This window comes from Vidua macroura, chromosome 3 (assembly GCF_024509145.1).
Source record: "Vidua macroura isolate BioBank_ID:100142 chromosome 3, ASM2450914v1, whole genome shotgun sequence".
Lineage (NCBI taxonomy): Eukaryota > Metazoa > Chordata > Aves > Passeriformes > Viduidae > Vidua > Vidua macroura.
In genome coordinates this window covers 52011445-52031038 of record NC_071573.1, presented here as the reverse complement: position 1 = coordinate 52031038, position 19594 = coordinate 52011445, and the positions used below count along the sequence as shown (strand labels likewise).

General features: G+C 40.8%; 1 protein-coding gene across 1 annotated transcript; it reads right to left on the bottom strand.

The window, feature by feature from the left end:
• Positions 1-8506: 8506 nt before the first annotated feature.
• Positions 8507-12902, bottom strand: ABRACL (ABRA C-terminal like). The gene is made up of 3 exons (XM_053974712.1): positions 12797-12902; positions 10312-10378; positions 8507-9086 (listed from the first exon to the last, which is right to left on the bottom strand). Exons 2-3 carry the CDS (start codon positions 10370-10372, stop codon positions 8902-8904), a joined length of 246 nt encoding a protein of 81 aa, XP_053830687.1. The 5' UTR covers positions 10373-10378; positions 12797-12902; the 3' UTR covers positions 8507-8901.
• Positions 12903-19594: the final 6692 nt, after the last annotated feature.

Genomic DNA, 19594 nt, shown 5'->3' with positions numbered 1-19594 from the left:
TAGACATGACAGGGTGGAAAAGAAGAGTCTGGGTCAGTAAAAAATGGGCCAATATTAGAGTACCTGGCAGCTCTGGAAATCAGAAAAGATCAACATTTTGCAAGAGGAAGGCCCAGAAACAACACATGACATCAAGCAGGATTAGGTATGTTTTGATATCCTAACTTTATGTGATACGTTGTAGTTCTTACATTATAGAAATGTGTATTTGGCAAAATTCCCATTGGGACAATTTTTAATGTCCACTCCAACACATGAATCACTCAAGCTCTCAAGAAGACCAGTTACTCTGCTTGAAAACAACATCAGAATGTACTTCCCCAATTTTTCTTCCCATTTTCACTGGTACATTAAATGACTTCATTTCAGAAGTGAGCCAAAGAGGAGTGTTAGAAGGAATCAACTAAAATTCATCTATGAAGTGATTCTGACCAGAAGGAGGCTGTGCATCAAGGAATCAATCACCCTCCACAGCAAACCTGAGCAGTCCCAGGCCTGTGCTGTGCCACATTGCATATCCATCATGGCCTTCAGCCTCAGCTGTGCTGCACAGATTGACCCCTCAACCATGGGACAAACTTGGCCACCCCATTATTCAGAGAGGAGCCTGTCAACAGCTTGCCCTTGGTACCGGCAATTATATCATCCCATTTGGCCTTGGCCTCATCTGAAAGTGCTGTGAGAAGCTCTCATGAAATCATCCTTCAGGAAAAGAATTGGGTTTTTTATAAGGAAATTATTTACTAGCTCAAAGGATCATAAAGGAAGAACCTTTCCTTAGAAGATTCTGCCCTGAGAAAATACATATGGGGCCTGTCTGATGCTGTGGGGACTTAAGAATTACTTACCATCTTTCTCTCTTTATTCTCTTATTCAAATGGCTATTTTATTAATCTACTTGTTGTCAGCCATTCTTTCTGAAATCCAGAAAGTACCCTGCACTGTATTTCTCTCCATCTCTCTCATATCTTACTATCAACCCAGTGCAAAACAATGTCTTACATGGATTTTTTTAAATCTTTTTGCTGTAATAGTGGAAAAAATGTCTGACAAGAAAAATATTTGGAAAGCAACTAAATGAAAGTCTAGATGATACTGTCATTTGCACCATTACATCAGTAAAACAGATGTTCTAGTCAGGACTGGCTTTGTGGTGCATAACTGGACAAATTCAAACAATACTTACTCTGGAGATTTTCCACCGAAAAGCCCTGGTGCTACCAGAAAAGCCATAGGGATAGGTTCTGCGAACAGATGCCTTAATGAGAACATCTTCTGGGGTCTTTGGGCTAAGAATTCAAAAGGTTGTGTCTACCCATTATGCAAAAATGGAGATATTTGGTAGTATAACAGGATATGTTGTTTGGGCATACCCTAGAGATATTAAAACAAAAGAGAATAGGTACCTGTGAAATGGACTGCTGGTGTTATAGAGGCACAAACTCACACTTTACTTTCTCCAAAAAGGGCAGAGATAGTCACCCTATTGGATAGTCACCCCAAAAGGCACACCTTAGGGTTGGGAGGTGGAAGTATCATGCTCACCCCTCAGACTGTGGAGCTCCGGGTGAGGAGGAACTGCATGGCTGTATCCATGGTAGAGACAACAGTGTCTCTGGAGCAGAGCCTCTTCTCACAACTATGGGCAGGCCTGGGCAGAGCACCCAGTAGAACCTCAGATTTTCTCAGAAGTTTCATCCTGAACTTCTCCCCCAGGCTTGCTGCCTTCCAGCAACCAGGTGACCAGATCACCCAGCAGCCTTCACAGCTGTACCACCCCAGTGAACCTTTAAACCTGAAACACAGCTCATGCCAGGTAGATTTTTTTAAGCAGTAATGGTAATGGGCTAAGCTAGTAATATAAACCATTCTCATGAGACAGATGTGTCTAGAGTATGATTTTATGTCCAAGCTGTGGCCTCGATACCATCTGGTTTAGTGGTATGGTAGCCCTAACTACTGTGGTTGTGAAGCCACAGGATCATGATGTAATGCATAGGTGGCTCACACACTATCTGTGCTGAGGATGGAAATGTGCTTAGATAGTAAGTGCAGTAATAAAACTCAAGATTTTCACACTTATTGCTTCTTTGCTTCTATATCCACAGCCTAATACATGGTTTGATCTCATGTGAACTGCCCCACTGGCTTCTAGATGCTTGCAAAAATAAAGATTCTGTAAGATACAGAAGCATTCTTAGAAATTTGATGCAAAGAAAATGTATTTCTTTTGTGGCCTCACCTTAGCCATACAATATCCTCAAGATTTTAGATTTAATGAAAACATTACTCTTGTAATGCAGACAGCAGCTTGGAAATATGAAAAGTAAGGACAGCAAAGAAAAAGCACCTCAAGCATTCTTTAAAAAAGAACTTTCCAAATTCTAATTTTTGCATCAGCCTCTTCATATTCTTGCAGCCTGACTCATAAAATGCTGAGTGTGTGTGGGAGAGGCAGAGAGGGAGAGAAGGGATGGCACTGCCATTTTAAAAATTATTATAAATGGATAAAATGCCAACTGTCTGCATTTTACCCTAAAGACATCATTAACTGGCCAAGATTATTGACATTGTCTGTAACTAACAATGCAAAGATGATTAGTTTTGTTTCTTAAATTTAAAGGAGACTGTCATGAGACTTGACAGCAACACATTCAACTTGCAAGGAACAGCTCAAGTCAGGAGTTTTCTAGACAGCTTTAGTGGTGTTTCTTTTTTTGTTCAAAACATAGCAATTTAAAATAAGTGCTTGCACGCTCACGAGTAGTCTGGATTGCCATAAAGCAAAAATTCGCAGTATCTTTTAGTCTGCTGTGTTTGTACCATTTACTCCCTCTTGCTTCTGCGGACATGAACTGGTTTTGTTTTCTTTTCTGCAGAAGGGTTTCACCCCTGGCTGTCACCCACCACAACATCCTGCTGGCGCGCGGGCTGCAGACCGCAGAGAGGAAGGTTGGACTTTTACATCCAAATGCAAATCCTGCTGTCTTTGGCTGCTTTCAAAATGTAGGGGAAGCACATCCTGTACAGGCCTAAACTTAGCAAAGGCAGTGGGACTGTGGTGTTGCCATGTTTTAACCCTTCATTCTCTGTGCCACATATTCTTATACTTTTAAGAGATGCGTTCAGTAATGTCAACAAAGCTGTCAACACCCATACTAGGGTGCACATCTATGAATGGGGTCCCAGGCATGACTGGGAGCTCTTTTTCTCACTATGCAAGGTGTTTGAAAGGGAACCAAGCAATGTGTGCTACAAGCTAATGGGTGCCTTCCAACTTGAAACATTCTATGACTCTATAAACTGCCAAAAGTGTTCATAGAGAAGAAAACAACTCTGAGAAGTCCCACTACAGCAGTTTCCTGCTATGGGGCCAGCTGGCTGGACATGCTTGAGTGGAACACAATGCAAATGTGAGCACACAGAGAGGCCTTGTTTTCCAGACATAAAGACACAGGTTAGGGAATCTCACTCTTGGTGCTGAGCAAACCGTTCAACCTCAGTGTTGCTTGACACAGAAGCACAGACCAGCTTCCCAAGGAGCCTGAGGCACAGCTATTCACACAACAATTTCTCTTCTCCTGCTGATGTTTTTTGGCACACCACATGCCATGCAGGGGCCTGGCAGCAACTTGTACCCATCCACTGCTGATGCTCCCACCCCCTTCAGGCCAGAACCAATTTGTCGGGATAATGAAAGATGTCTGAGTGGGTGCTTAAGGAGAAAGTTATGGACATTTCTGTATAAAGCTAAGGACTACTCAGTGTCCCTGCTTCCCAGCACACATCCTTGGTTGACTTTAGGCACATTGGTGTTCAGTGGAGACAAGGTGGCAATGTCTCCGGGTATAGGAAAGTTTGCATGATTTTAGGTTTCCAGCAAAGTTTTCCAGTGAAACCTTAGGTATCTGTGGACTTGGAGCTACCAGAGTATCGTGCAGATGTCACATACTTGAATTTAAATATTCCCATGCCACTGAAATTACCTGCAACACAAGTTATTTCTGTGTTTGTATCTTGACTTCTGTGTGAACTGCTTCAGGGTGCTGAAGTCTTGATGAATCATGGTGAGTGTCTTCAGCAACTGTCAACTTTGTTTTTTTTCCCCTAAGAAAACTGAAAGCAGATTTCCAAGAAAATCATACTGTGCTCCAAAATAGAATTTTATAAAGGAAGCTTTTTAGAACATGAGCTGCAGAGATGGACCAAGGCCTCTTGACTAATAAAGACCTGGCAGTAATATGTCTTCTATTACCAAAACTTTGCAAAAGACCTAATTCTGCAAGATACAGACTATCAAGTTTACTAACATGATCTTCTGTGGCATTTAGCAGACTTAGCAAAGACCAGGAAATGCAGATCACTATATTCCCATTCAAATATAATTGTCATTTTACTGTGTGTTTCCCCACTGGGAAAAAAATAGTCAGGTTTTGAGTACCTCTTGTACCAATAAGTATGCATAATATGCATATACAAGTACACGGAACATACCATTGTCCTCTCTGGAGAAGAGCTTTAAGCATGGCAAGGTGGCAGCAAAACCCTTAGTGTCATTCAGCTTTCAGTGGTTTTGCAGGAAGAAGGTCCAAAAAGGAACAAGGTCATGGACATAATGCTCTATATTTGTGAAAATGCTGTACTGGAAAATGCTCAGGTCTGACTCTAAGCATTTCTCTGAAAGGAGTTTTGATCTGGATCTGATCTGACAAGACTCAGCAGAGCATTTGTAGGTCGAACAACTCACTCTCTAGGTTACCAGGCTGATATTTGAGTCACTCAGGTGCTCTGGCAGAGATAAGCATAACCTGCAATGACATCTAGGCTACACCAGCAGCTAATGCTGCTTCTGGTGTATTACTCAAAATGTGTGCAAGCAGACTGGTTTTGGCTGCTTAAATACGCACTGCAGTGCATTTGTGGCTAAAGCTGTACTCAGAGTGGCAGAACTAAACTGAACCACCACCCTCAGGAAAAGTTTATTAGAATAATTTCACATTAGTCAGTTTATGTAACTAGATGTTAAAAACACTGCTTTCCAGAAACACTGTCAAGCACTTATCGTCAAATAATCCATTTGACTTATTTTTAAACCAGAAGTACCTGGAAATACTGACCATACAGAATCCTGGAAATTGTTGCACTGGAGCAACTCTTCTACTTGCTCTTGACTTTCTTTGAGAATGTCATTTCAGATCAAAATGCTGAAGATATCTTGCATTGAAAATCAAATCATTAGGAGATCTAAACTGGTATGGGTTTTGCTGCTGATAGAAAAGGCAGATCACATGAATTCTGCAAAATTATGACTTTGCCAGTTTCCAAAAGAAACACGTTGTGCTTTTTTTAAGTCCTTGAAAGCATGATTCCTATCATGTTATCAGACAAAAGATTTTCAAGTAATTTTGAACATAACTTATGTTGTAGACTGTGGAACAAACTTTTAGGACTGTTTTATATACTAAGTGGAGATATACAAAGATATCATTAAGCTTTAGTGTTTTGGTATTGAGCCATAAGGCCAGTCCTGTGACAATCATGTGGTGTCATCTTAGCAAAGGCTCTGCAACTGTTTAAACATGCTTAATATTTTGTGCTGTCAGAATAGAGGAGAATCTCAGCCTATTTATAAAACATTCAACTAATTTAAAATAAAACCACTAAGTATCAGTGCCAGTAAAATAAGTTTTCAGTATGCAAAATCTTCCTGCTTATCTTCTTCTTGTTCTTTCCTTCAAGTGTTTTTTTTGTGGGTTTTTTTGGGGGTTTTTTTTGGGTTTTTTTGTTTGTTTTTTTGTTTGTGTTTTTTTTTGTTTGATCGGGTTTTTTTGGGTTTTTTTGTTGGTTTTTTTTTTTTTTTTTTTTTTTTTGTGGCAAAGATTTACACAGGAATGAATGGTGAAAGTGGCATTGCTGTCATCAAGTGAAATCCTTGGAGCAGAAAGAATACCTCCAGCAAAGCTTTGGAGGGAACATAAGAAACAAGCAAAACACAACATGCATTTTCAAAATTCATTCCAATAAGAGAGGCACATAAAATATAGTGTTGCATATATTTCAATCCTTGCTTTGCTCATGCTCCTAACAAAACAAACAGAACTAAAAAAACTATGCTCACAAGAGAAATAGCTGCAAAGTTTAAAATGTCACCACCCCCCACAAGATGTTACACAGATCTGCACCTCAGCACCTTCACAGCTTAGTTAAAACTCCTTTGAAAAGCATATTTATCTCCAGTCACTGGACTTTGTATGGAAACAGCTGAGTGAGTGTGAGTGCACACACTCCATCAGCTACTCTAACAGTCCCAGCTGAAGACATGCACAAGTGACATCTTAAATTGTGTCAGTTAGCTTTGCCTGAAGCTCATCCAACCTCTCTTCAAGTTTCCACCATGCTCTCAGATCTTATGAAGATGGAGACTAAATTAGCCAAGCTACACTTCCGCTGATTTCCCAGCATTATCGCAGGCAGGTGACAGCTACTGATAGCTCTTATGCTGTTCTCAAAAATCTCTGATTCTTCCTACTTCCCCAGAATTACTTTCTGTTTTGGAATGACTGGTGCTCCTGGCTGACCTGCAAACTTCCTTCAGACGCATAGCTGGCAAGATCACAAACACATCGCAGAGGAGTGCTGACTTATACTGATTTGTACTGTTTATAGAAATAGCTAATTCTTCCCCCCAGCTTTCTATTATTGTATCAAGTGCTTCAGGAACTACGTCTCATGTCCAGGCCATTTGCTGTGGAAATTATTTCCTTAACAGATGTGTTGTCCCATGCATGGGAAGAAATGTTAGTATTTGATTTTCTCTGGGGAAAAAAATAAATTACAAAGTCAACAGTGCTTGTATATAACCTGAAGTGAAAACCCTACACAATTCTGAGGCCAGTAGATACTGGATTAAACTTTGCACTGGAGGCAAATTCTTAGATATACATCCTTGTTCCTGTTGTTCCTCTCCTGCTTTCAGAATCAGAGAGAAAATGAAACTCAACTGCCTCAGGCAGTACACAAGCCACATTCTCCTCTGTTACAGATTTATTTTAATTCCAAGTTTCTCTGTCTCTTTCTACATGGTGTTCCCAGAAGCCCTGAGCACTTTTATTAGTATTGTTAAGATAAATCTAAAGTAAGAGAGACATAAAGGTCTCTTCATAGTCCTGTTTTGGCTCCAACTCAGCACTGGTTTTAACTAAACTTTGGTTTTTACTAAATTTTCAAGGCTAAGCCCTTCAGTTCTTAAAGAGCTGTCATGAGCTTGCATAGAGAGCTACTTCCTGTCTGGGATAGGTCGGTACCCTCTGTACCAAAACTGGCATCTCAGACAACCACAAAGCACTTGGTATCTGTCAGCATACTCACGCTATTCTGTGAACGCAGACAACCCAGTCTCTTGCAGCAAAATAGAAGCAGAAAAAAATCAGCTGTAGTTATCTGGCAACTCGCAGCTGTCTGGTCTCAGCCCTCTGGAAGAAGGCATGGGTCTCTGTTCCCCTTCTTTCCACCTGAGGAGCATAGGGGTGCAGGCACTTCCCAGCTCAGATCTGGAAGCAGAAAAGCTGCACCAGAGTGGCAGAGCACTGGAGCCAGTAAGCTGTGCTGAGTTCCGGCTCTGCTCTGCTCCTCCACTCCAGCTGGCTTGGACCCAGACAGCTCAAGTTTCTCTGCATATCACTTCCCTGCTCTCCAGCTTCTGGGGCCAGCACAAGCAGAGGCAGCCCACAGGATCTGTTTGCACACAGGATCTAAGTTGTTTTCCTGTTGCGCAAAGCAGGGCAAAATAAGACGAAAGGGGCAGCAGCTGGAACTACACAGCTTTGTAGAGATTCCATAACAATGCATGCATTTGCTGGATCTGTAAATGAGGAGACACTTTTCAAACATTTTACACTTGTAAAAGGCTGCTAAGGGAAATTCACCTATCCTGCAACTTTAAGAACTGCAGCTGTGGAGTGTAAGCACAGAGCAGTAAGTAGTTTGCTTACTCACGGCTGCTTTCCTCATGAAGCAACTCTTTCTCCCTACTGGAGGGTACACTTCTACCTGATAAAAAGAATTGGCAGTAAGCTAGAAAACAATCAAAAGGGCTTTTTTTCTTCCCTTCCTCTGCCACCTTCTGCCTGGAGACATTTAGAGAAAGTAGGACTTCTATGAGGAAAAGAATCACAGCCTGAAGCTGCTGTACTAACTTCCGGTTAACACTGCATGAAAGCAGTCAGGGAGCCTTCACCCACTTCCTTCACAAGTCTAGAGGACAAGAAAACAAAAGCATATGACCCTGCCACAGATGAATGAGGTACATTTAACATTCATGGCTTTTTGTGCACAATCTATTCAATCCAAAGGCCAGTCATTCTTCTACTGAATCATGTTGCAAAATTATTTCTATCTCACTGTTGTGCTTTCTGAACAGTTGCCTAAATATGCTCCTTGCAGTAATTCAGTTTGCTTTCATTTCAGATTGCAAATAAAAAGAGAAACCAAAGCAGTAAGAATAACACAAATTTAAGTATGTGCTTTTATTTTATACTTTCATGGCACATTTTCATTTGTAAACATTAAATTACCAGTCCTCTTCTTCATATTTTGAAAATAACCATCAGACATTTGAGAGAATTACCTGAGATCAAAAAAAAAAAAAAAAAAAAAAAAAAAAGAAGAAGAAAAGATCTGGCATCTTTTACATTACTCACATACAGTACCATTTTAGGAAGACTTACAAAAGAAAATGTTTTCTAAAAAAGGACAGTTTTCTTTTGACTATAAAGATATAGAAAATACATCAAAATGTCTTGGAATGATCAACCTTATTAAGAGAATGTGGCAAATCAAACAATTGTTTGATTGATCAAACTGTTTCAAGCAATTCCATGAACACATAGCTGAAACACTGCATCAGTCCTGCAGCAGCATGATATCCACGTTGTCATGAACGCCTTGCAAAAGCAGCTCTCCTTGGTAAGTGACAATCTTCCGTCGTTTTGCTGCCTTAAGAGTTCCCACCAGGGCTTCAAAGAGGTTGGCACACTTCTCATCAGCAAACAGCACACCAAATTTCACACTCACTTGTCCATCAGCATCTAAATAAAAGACACAATATAGATTTCCCTCAAGTTAGAAGATTATTGGGAAGATAAGGTGACACAGAGAACATTGAAAGCAAATCCCACTGTGTTTCCCAGTTTATTTGGGATACTATTATGAATGCTGATGATAAACAGTAGGCAGAACTCCTGCCTAATCTAACTTTGCCTTTCCTTCCAGAGATTTGTATCGAGGACCATGTATCTGCTCCGTTTACTTTTATTGATGACTTTCTGAAACCTATGACAAGCAGAGGCTATTGAACCTCTTCAGAGTGTTTGAAGGAAATTAGTTTTAAATAATTAAAATCCTAGAATATCTCAAATTGAGAGAGACCTATAAGGATTAAGTCCAACACCCTGCTCCTCCAACCTAAATCTAAACCATGCATTGAAATATTTTTTCACAATTGTTTCACTCATTAATCTTTAAGGGTCACATTGAAAAGGCTGCAATGTGAATTTTCACACAAAGCAAACATTTAAAAAGATATGTTAAAGGTATGTTATTCCTAAAAAGCAGATACAGTCATAGAAAATGCAAGATGTACATATGCATTCAGGTTTTGAAAAACAAGTGGAACTGAACAAATGGCACCAGAACTGACATATAGGAGCAGGTAGCACATCCACAAACTGCATAAATATTTGTAAAGAAATAGGAGTTTTAGCAATGAGAACCAATCTTAAAGAGAAAATAATACCCTCTAAGCAAATTTAAGGAAGTTTGGAACTACATATATAACTCCTGGATTAGTTTAGGCATACGGACCAATTTCTTCCAAACAATAAGATCATTAACAGAACTGAAATGCATGAATTCTGAAGTAAAGAGTTAACAAGGAAGGAGGTGGAAGGAGAAGGTGCAACTTTCATCTGTGGTGACTGCAGCAAGTATTGAAAGCCTAAAGAAAAGGTGACTCTTGTAGCTGATTCAGGATTCAGTGAGCAGGATTTCAGGCCTACATCCTCTCTGCTACAGAGGCTTAAATGCTTAACTTTATAACAGAACTACTTTAAAGGATGGAACACAGGCAGTACCTTACAGTCCAACGTGAAGTGCATATGCAGGTTTTCAGGTTACCTGCTTATTTGAATTTGCCAAGTTCTTAGTTTGATGTAACATGACTACATCTGTATGACATGCATGCATGGTGGCATGTATGTACATACACGCACCTATAATGTGACCACATCCATACAGAGATACTACAATACTTACTTTTGGTTCCCAGCCGCCGAATCTCCTCAACTAAGAGGCTAATTTCATGTTCCACATTCATCGTGGTCTAAAAGGAAAAAAAAAATTAGAAAGTTATTAGGAATTCTGTAAATCCTTTGCACCGTTCTGGCATGTTCTCAGTTCTTTAGGAATGTCACAACACTTCATAAATCCCAGTAGCCTGGAGATGCATGTCTTACAGGATAATCTAGGATTTTAGTCTTGAACAGATAAAGAGCCTCTGCACGTCTGCATTTGAAGGGAAGAGAAGTTACAATCTTGTAACATTCTATACACAAACATAAGGAGCCAATCTCAAAATATGACAGATGTGGAAAGGTCAAGGAAGAGGAGAGTTGTTTGTTTTAAGGAATGAGCTTAAGCTGCCCCACAATCAGAGCAACTCACTAACATCACACGTCTTCAGGGGCTTTGCAACTTTCCATCAATGGCCTCAATTAAAATGGAACATCTGCCTTTAAATTTCTCTCTGGGATATGTGGTAGATTTGGTTTCTTAAACCACACCATAGCTTTCTACATATACTGGGAAGATATTGCAGACACGTATTGCTGGTTACAGACACACACGGTGTCTTAAAGGACAGCAGCTCCTGCATACCTGCTACTGAAAGCAGAACTGATCCAAACTATGCAAGTGACATAAGGCAGTCAACATTTTTGCCATTCAAAATGATCCCGAGAATCTACTACACTGCCAGACCTATCTGGGGCACCTCTCTGCCGTGAAACGCAGCAATTTGCACCGATGTGTACCAACACCTCACAAGAGTTTAGCCATATGTGGCACGGCATTTGGCAGCACCACAGTCACACACAACACTACCTGGCTACAAAGTGCCCAAGGTTAACAACTGCAGACACCTGAACAGTGTTTTATGGCCTACCCTATACAAAGCAGCATCAACACAATGAAACCTTTAGATTCTGAACTCCTTAAGCAAAAACTCGCATTGAGGTAAGCACAAGAAACTGGGCATCGCAGATAAAGCAAAGCATCAAATGCAGTTTCCACGAGTGCCAACAATGCAGCCTGGAACAAAAGCCACTGAGAGCTTCTGGAGCTGAGCACTTGCTAAAAACGGCTCAGTGAGCACGGAGACCCACTCTGTATTTCAAGAAACTGAGATTTTTGCACTAGTATGAAAGTGGAGTTAAAAAATAGACATTTGAATGCATCACATACTCTTCCTAAGAGACAAGCTTCCCCTCCTTTCTTTTTTTATTGAGATAAAATAGGTAAGGGTGACATAGTTCTACTTCCTGACCCCTTATGATTTACACAAGAGGCAAAAAAGCCTTTGCAGCAGAGTCCGATTTTTAGATCCAAAATTCACATGCAAAAAAATGATCCTTTTTAACATGCAAAACTGAGCAAGCTTAATTATTAGCATGGGCTTTGGGCAAAACCCCCGGCAAACCACAAGTTCATCCCTAGTGCACAGTAACAGCAGCACTGCAGTGGATATCAGCTGCAGACCGACAGGTGACATTGAAACAGGACATGCTGCCGTGGGACCACCGCTGCAAAGGGCAGGGCAGCAGGGCAGCAAGGCTGCACAGCTGCCACTGCCTTAGATGAACTCCACAAACTTCCGGATTTTGTTGGACTCTGCACTAAACAGATCAAGTCAGCAAGGAAAATATGACCCATCTCTTAGAAAGCTTACACTCCTTTTATTTGTCAGACTGCCAGTTTTGATACTGGTCATCACAGCGGCATAAATTATCTTCTCTTTAAAGACGTTCTTCTCACTTTAAAGGCTCTTTTTTACTTTCAGCTGTTTAAATTCACGTTGATTTCTAATTATTTTCATACATGTACATCATCAATATAAACAGCATTATTTAGAATAAAAGTTAAATTCTACATTATTAGGCAAGACTTTTGAGATCAGAGCAAGGAGTGGCTGAGCAAGGAGTAGGGATGCTCGGTATTTCAAAACTTAAATATTTGCTTTATACCGTAGATGCTCAACACACCAACTATCAAAAGTGCACGCCAGCTATTAGACTCTGGTACTCCTGACGCCAATACACTGCCGCAAGGCAGTACGTGGTATGGAAATTAAACTTCTCCTTATTTGGCAAAGAGCGCCGAACGCTGCGAGCACACACACGCATAGACGCATCTGTAGCCCACGGCGCCGACCTGTCCCCTTGCAGGCACTGATGGCCCCTGCGCCCATCCGCGCTGGGAGGCAGAGCGCGGCTCCCTTCCCGCATCCCGCCGGCATCCGGCTCCCGCCGGCTCCCGCCGCCGCCCGCGCAGGGAGCACCGGGACGCGGGCCCCGCCCGGGCGAGCGGCAGCCGCACCCGCTGCCCGGGCAGCGCTTCTGCCCCCGGCGCGGAGGGAGGGAAGGACGGCTCCCTGGGCCGGAGGGAGGGAGGGAAGGACGTACGGTCGGAGGAACGCTGTCGGAGAAACGCTGTCCCCGACCCGCTCCCGCCCGCCAGCACTCACCCGCTGCCGCTGCTGTAGCCGCTCGGAGCCGGCGGAGCCGCGGGGCAGCGCCGGGCGGGGCCGGGGGCCGGCGAGGGGCGGGCGGAGGTGGCTCTGCCCCCGCCGGGGCCGCGCCGCCTCCCGCGCTGAGCTCCTACGGCCCCGGGGCGGCGCTCCTGGCCATCTTGGCTCTGCCCGGGCGGGATAGTGCGGGAGTGGTATGCTGCTGCCCTCCTGCCCTGCCGGGACCCCTCTCCCCGTGCCGTGCCGTGGTTAAATTCTTCCCGCGGCGCGGGCGTTATTGAGTTTGCCAGGTAAAACGCCTTCCAAGGCCAGCCCTTCAGCAGCTGCCCCTCTTCCTGTGGGTCAGCTTTCTATAATTTACCGTCTTGCTTCAGTCACTCTCCATCACCGTCCCATGCCCCGTATGTCCCATCTCCGCTGGCTTCCCCGGGTGATTTCATGCCACATTCCTTAGGCCTCCCGCATTTATTTTCTCCTAGAAAACTAGTTCTCCTTCCAAAGAAAACGAACGAGCTAAGTTAACACCATTTACCGTCGATAAAGTTGTGATGCAGTGTATCTGTGTTTCCGTTCAGCACCCATATCATCGCACCCTACGCTGCAGAAAGAATGCAACTTAATTTTTTCTGTCTTGTATCATAGCATTCACTACTACTCTTGTCTCTCTTCACCTCATAGAAACGTTTACGTCCTCTCTCAAGGACTCAGACATTTAAGCTGAGAGCTGCATTAACTCCTACATAGCAATGAAGCTGCCGCCAGCCCCCAGAGTCAAGGTTCGTACCAAGGCTCTCCCAAAAATTCTCACTGCCACAGCTGAAGGCATTGCCGTTGCCAGCTGTCTCTCCCACCTCCTCACCAGGCATGACTGCCCTAAAGCAGAGTTGATAAAAGAAACTATTTCCAGCCCTTGCAACTCACAGTTTTCATGCACTGGTTTCTGAAGGTGAGGCTGAGATTCTTTCTCAGACTGTGAGCTGTGCCAGTGGGGGCCAGTCCCCTATTACATTCTCCCGTCCCAGGTGTGAGTAGGAATAAATAGCTAATGGCACCTCAAACCACTGCAGCAAGCTCTGCTAGGGCTCAAACCTGCAGCTAGATAAATTGATTTGCAAGGAATATTTTGGATGGTGTTTTCATGAAAAGATTAACTTTTCCATTGAATTATCACTATGTATTGATCTGTTACAGAATCTTTGATAGTTAAAAAAAAAAACCCAAAACCATACTGCTTTCTGGTTTCCATATGCTATCAAGATATTTTCTGGAACAGATTAGATATTATGATGATTTTACATCAGTAAGAGGTGCTCTTTGTGAAAAACAAACCTTGATATTAAGGAAAACAAGATTAAAAGAGCCACATTCCTAAATTGCTAAGGAAATGAAATTTAAATCAAACTGAATTGAATCAAAAGACATTGAAAATTGCCAGGAAAACGTAGTATCTGAAGAGCACTGATGCTCTGTGCATACGATGCCATATGTGTGTACTGCTTTTCTAAGGTCTTTGTTATATTGGCTGACAAAATGCTAAATGCTACAGTAAAAAAGGGTAGTTTTTTAAGGTAGATCTGAGATAAAGCTTTTAAAAGTGAATCTGATTAGTATGTTACCAAATATATCAAAGATTCCAGTTATTTAGCAGTATAGAATAAAAGTGCTTATCTTCTGATTTTATTGTTAACTACATGCTTTCAGTTGCACATAATCTAGATTTTTTAATCATCAAAAAACCTCATTACATTTGCACAAATAATGTAGGCCTTTGCATAATTTGATTGTTATTATGGATAATTTGTTTGATCAAGTAATAGTTTATGACTTTTCAGACTAAAAGCATTATTATTATGCTGATGATGAAATCTGTGTTAAAAATTCTTTTCAGTTTTGACTCATAGACCCTAATTTATAAGAAACATCAACTATATATCTGAGAAAAATGAAGAAAACTCTGTAATTCCTCATCTTATTTTCTTTTAACACTTTTTTTTTTGAGTAAGCCTAATATATTTGTTTTTATTCTGTCTTTTTAAAATGAAGTGTTATTCCCAAGTATTTGTCTCCAGGCATCAGGAGATTATTGAAACACTTTTGTTACTATTTCTTTCATGGCCCTTCCTAGTCATATAATGTTAAAATAGGTTAATAAGAAGTCAAAACCATCTGTTACCATGACACTTAAGGTAACAGATGCTGCCAAAGTACAAAAATTAGCTGGGCAGCATCAGAACTCAATGACTGGTTATGTTATTACAGGGGCAGCAGCAGTGAGCAGGAAACATGATAATTATGGAGATGGTGATTTCCCATCACTCTGTTTCCACAAATTTATGCTGCTTTAGAAATGAAAGTGCAAAATTGTCCTTTACAAGCTCACAGGACAGACATGGAAATATTGCTCATACATATTTCATGTAACTGGTGAAGGTCATCATCAGACTCATAATTCATTATGCATTTCAGCTGTGTAAGAGTGCTCCCTAAAACTCATGAGATTCTGCCTTAAAACAGACTATTCTGATTTGACCTCTCTTGGCATCTCTCTTCATTGTTACTGTCCCCCCAGATGCCCATGAAGGCAGCCAAACAGAGGAATTATGCACGATGTAAAAAACATTGTTTGAGAGCAACACAGTAGACATACTGCATCTGATCAAACCATCAATTTAAATGGACACTTTGCCTCCAGCAGGGACCAAGAGAAGGCATTTGGAAAACAGTGCAATCAATGAAAACTATCGGTTTTTCTCCTGGCTCCTGGCACTTACTGGAGCAAGTAATTATTCTATCTTCTCCTTCCTCCACCACAGTCCCTAATTTAATCTCATGTTAGATGAATGTGTCTCCATGTTGCTGATCCTTCTTGTTTCTCTTTATAATTTTTCAAACAATTCTGTGTTAGTTTCTGGGACTGAAGTAGCAGAACTGTCAGTTTTATTCAGCATGTAGGTATAGTATACACAAAATATGTAAGAATGTTTTCTGTTTTGTTCTCACTCCCAATAATAAAAATTCCCAACATTTTACTTGACTTTTTGAAAATATCTAAGCGCTTGCACAATGGTTTCAAAAACTATTTCCTAAGTGGTAGTAATTAATTGTTCTGTTACAGATAATTAGGATTACTCTCCCCCCAGTACACTACTTTGCATTTTTCAGTACCATCAGGTATTTTACTGTGTAATTTAAAATAGGATCACACAAACTTCATTACCTCTTTTCCCATGTCTTCAATGACAGCTTTAAACAGCAGAGAAGGTCCAAACAGAAATAGTATTAAGAGTGCACTAGTAATTAGTAACCTCTTTCAGTCTATCAGTTCATACCAGCTTTACCTCTTTGTCTCCTTCTACCTTTCAGCTGTTCATTGATTCTGAATGGAATCTGAATAGCTTCTCACCCCATGAGAAATTAGCTTTACAAAAGTACTTAATGTTTACAGTAAACACGTGGTAAACATATTTGTTCTTACAGGTTTCTCCAGAGACAGGTGTGTAACACCATTAGGGCCAAGCCTGAAAAATTTAGGGGAAAGTTACAATGTCATTTGCTAGGTAATGGCCATCTACATTGTTTTCCAGCATATATTAACTAGATAGTCTCACTTTACTAGTATATGTTGATAATCCATGCTGTTCTTGTTTTGTATAATAATGTTCTTTTTAATTTTTGTTGTATTATATGTGCTTATGTGCAGGCAGGCTTATGCATCACATGTGCATACACAGTATTTTCTGTTGAGATCCTCCCCAGCTAAAAAACGTTAGAATTGACACCATGATTGCAGATTTCACTGTTAGATGAGATCATTTTAACAGGCTTCTTACATAATCCAGGTCTTACTTTCGTCTTACAACACATTTTTGTTTGACATGTTGATTTAGTAGAGACATCAATTCCTGCTGCATGTGCCTGTGTCCTGTCCCCTTGCTTTAACAACAGTAACTTGTACCTGTTCAAAGTGCCAAATTCTCCTTACTGTCTCCAAAGCTGGATGGAAACTGTGGTGCTGTGATTCAAACAGGAGTGTGTGGATGTGTCTTGTCTTAGCCCAGCCCCATCAGGTATCTGTGCCATTGACCTGCCCTGAATCACTTCTCACCATGGGTGTGTTATACCCATTGCACAGGTGTGCTGTAGGGTTATGACTAAAAAGCCACATCAGCCCAGGCTAAAATTGGTCCTAGAAGTCTTCAAATTATTTAAAGATTTCAAGTGGTAGAGGATCTACTACATTCCTTATTCCTGTGGACTTTGTAACCCCACAGAAAATGTAAGATATCTGTTTCTAGAACATGGCAGGGTACAATGAGAAATTAAAGTTCAAGTCAATGCTGTTATAGAAAGCTGAGGGGAATAAGTAATATTCAGAGAGTATGGATATCAGGGGCAGTCAGAAGAATGGCCTTATTTTTTGAGACAAGCCAATCAATGAGGAAAACAGCACTCCATATCCAAAGCATCTTCATAGGTTTTGGTCCAATCATTGTCTTCCTTGACCACTTTCTCTGTCTTAAGTCAGCAGTTGTTTCAAGGGAGAAAGTAATTTAGCCAAAATGAAAAGCATAATGATGCTCTGGAAAACTTTCCATGAATTTGCATGTATAGCCACATTTAAAAATATTAATTATATGGGCTCTTAGCTTTACTTTTCATATAATGACCAAAAAAGACCAAACCAGAAGACAACAATAGGAAAAAAACCCAAGACTTTCTCTTTTTTACTTTCTCAGTGAGTTGAAAAAGTAACTTAGCAAAACATAAATATTTCTTTTAATGTAAAAACAAATATGCCAGACCAGCCTCAGATCAAGAGAGACTACAAATACTGCAGCGGCTACTCGCCATGGCCACGAGCAGATGGAATGCTCTGGCTAGCACTGCTCATATAAGGCCGGGTGGCCACCACAAGAGTGGGCACTCCAGGGGAATGGCTCTGGCCACCCTGGCAGTGCTGAGTGCTGCGGTGTGGGTCACGCAGCTTAGATAGCCGAAACACGCTGGGAGGAGATGAAGAGATGACAAGTGTCAGTAAAATCAAGGGTTACAGCAACTTAAATAGGGAGGGGCGGAAAAGGGTGTAAACCTGTCTCATCCAATGGGGGTAAACTATAAGGGGATTACATAAATCATAACAACCAATGACAGTATGACAGGGGTGGGTACAAAATCAGAGAACAAATAGACAAGCTGAACTGGGATGATTGACACAGAAACTTCTGTAAGAAACTGGGAGTGGTTACAGGATTGACAACTAGAGGTGTGTTAACAAACGCTCAGTGGCAGAACCAAACAAGGAAAGAGCAGGGAGGAGTGAGGAGATTGACAGTTAACGGGGGAGCCAAGTGGCGGGAACTTTTGGGGTAAACAACTGGATCAAACCAGTTGTGAGGGAAAGAAATGGGAGGATACAAGGAACATACAATTTTAACCTAACTAACATTAATAAAATAACTATCTTAATCTAACTTTCATGAACATAAAAACACACCACAACAAAAATACAAACACAATGACTGCTGACAGTGTTGGTTCTTGAATGAGCACTTCAGTTGAGTAGATGGAATGATTCACTTAAGCTCACTGATGTCTGTCCAGGAGAGAGGATTTATTTCAGGAATGGCCTCAGTGCATCAAAGTCTTCTTATTATTCACTAGGTATCTCAAACAATATAATGCTGCTGCTTCCTAAATTTAGCATGTAAACTTTTACTACAGTGGAATAGAAAAGAGGAGTATTTAAAATCTTGAAGTAAATCACTGAAATTACTTGCTCCACCCCTAAGCCAAGAGTAGACCTCTGCATGAAATGACAGAAAGATGCTGTATCAATACAAGCTAAAATAACAGTAGTTATACAGGAAACCATGTGTTTGAGAGCAGTTACTTGAAAACTGTAAGATTGACTCCAAAGCCTTTCTCAACAGGCAACAAAGTCAAAATTAGTCGGGGGGTGATGCTTTTCTGTGCAAAAGGATGTGAAGGAAAGAGGATGTGCATGAATGTTTTGAGAGAGCAGTGCATCAAACAGTGTTTGGAGACAGTTTACAAAGAGAAAAAAATGTATTAATAGCTGATTTTATATAATGTGGTTTAGATTGTTCTTTGTTATAAGTGCTGAATATTTGAGAGAGAGCCACATGTAGACTAAATACTTTCTCATATTCCTGGTGTCAAAAATCTTGTGTGGCAAGGAAACAGCAGCACATCTCCAGAACTCCAGACAGCATGGGAACAGTTGAATCATTCAGACCCTCTGTCCTCTTGTTTGGTATGCATAATGAAAAAAAATCATCTCCCTTTCACCTTTCCCTTTACATATATACATACACATACTGATATTTTGGAGAGTTTTTCAGAAAACCAAAAATACAGACTTTCCATAAAAGATGTCAAATAATGGCAGTGGAGATGACAGTTACATTAATATGGAATTACTATTCACATTCATATCAAATACAGTTGTAGATGTAATATCTTTATTTATTGGTTTCATACAAATTTCCTTCCTAAAGCTCAGGCAATTATCATGAGTCATGGCAGAAGTATATCAAATCTTTTCCTGAAGGAAATCTTATTGAAATGGAACTATGGATTTGCATTTGTCAGAATGCATTTACTTAGCATATGAAATTGTGTCATGGCAAAAGTTGTCAGAGTAATTTTTTTTTTAATTGGTGAAATGTCAAGACCTGCTGACCATGCAGTCATGGTTCACAGAAGTTTACAGTTGGCTAGAAACAGGGAAGAAGACATTCTTTATCACTGGATTCATGACAGTTAATGATCACT

What these genes read in the sequence shown, in the direction of transcription:
- ABRACL (XM_053974712.1), bottom strand. Translation starts at nt 10,372, where the DNA reads ATGAATGTGGAACATGAAATTAGCCTCTTAGTTGAGGAGATTCGGCGG. An exon ending in TCGGCGGCTGGGAACCAAAA is followed by an intron (nt 9,087 to 10,311) that starts GTAAGTATTGTA and finishes TCTTTTATTTAG; the next exon opens with ATGCTGATGGACAAGTGAGT.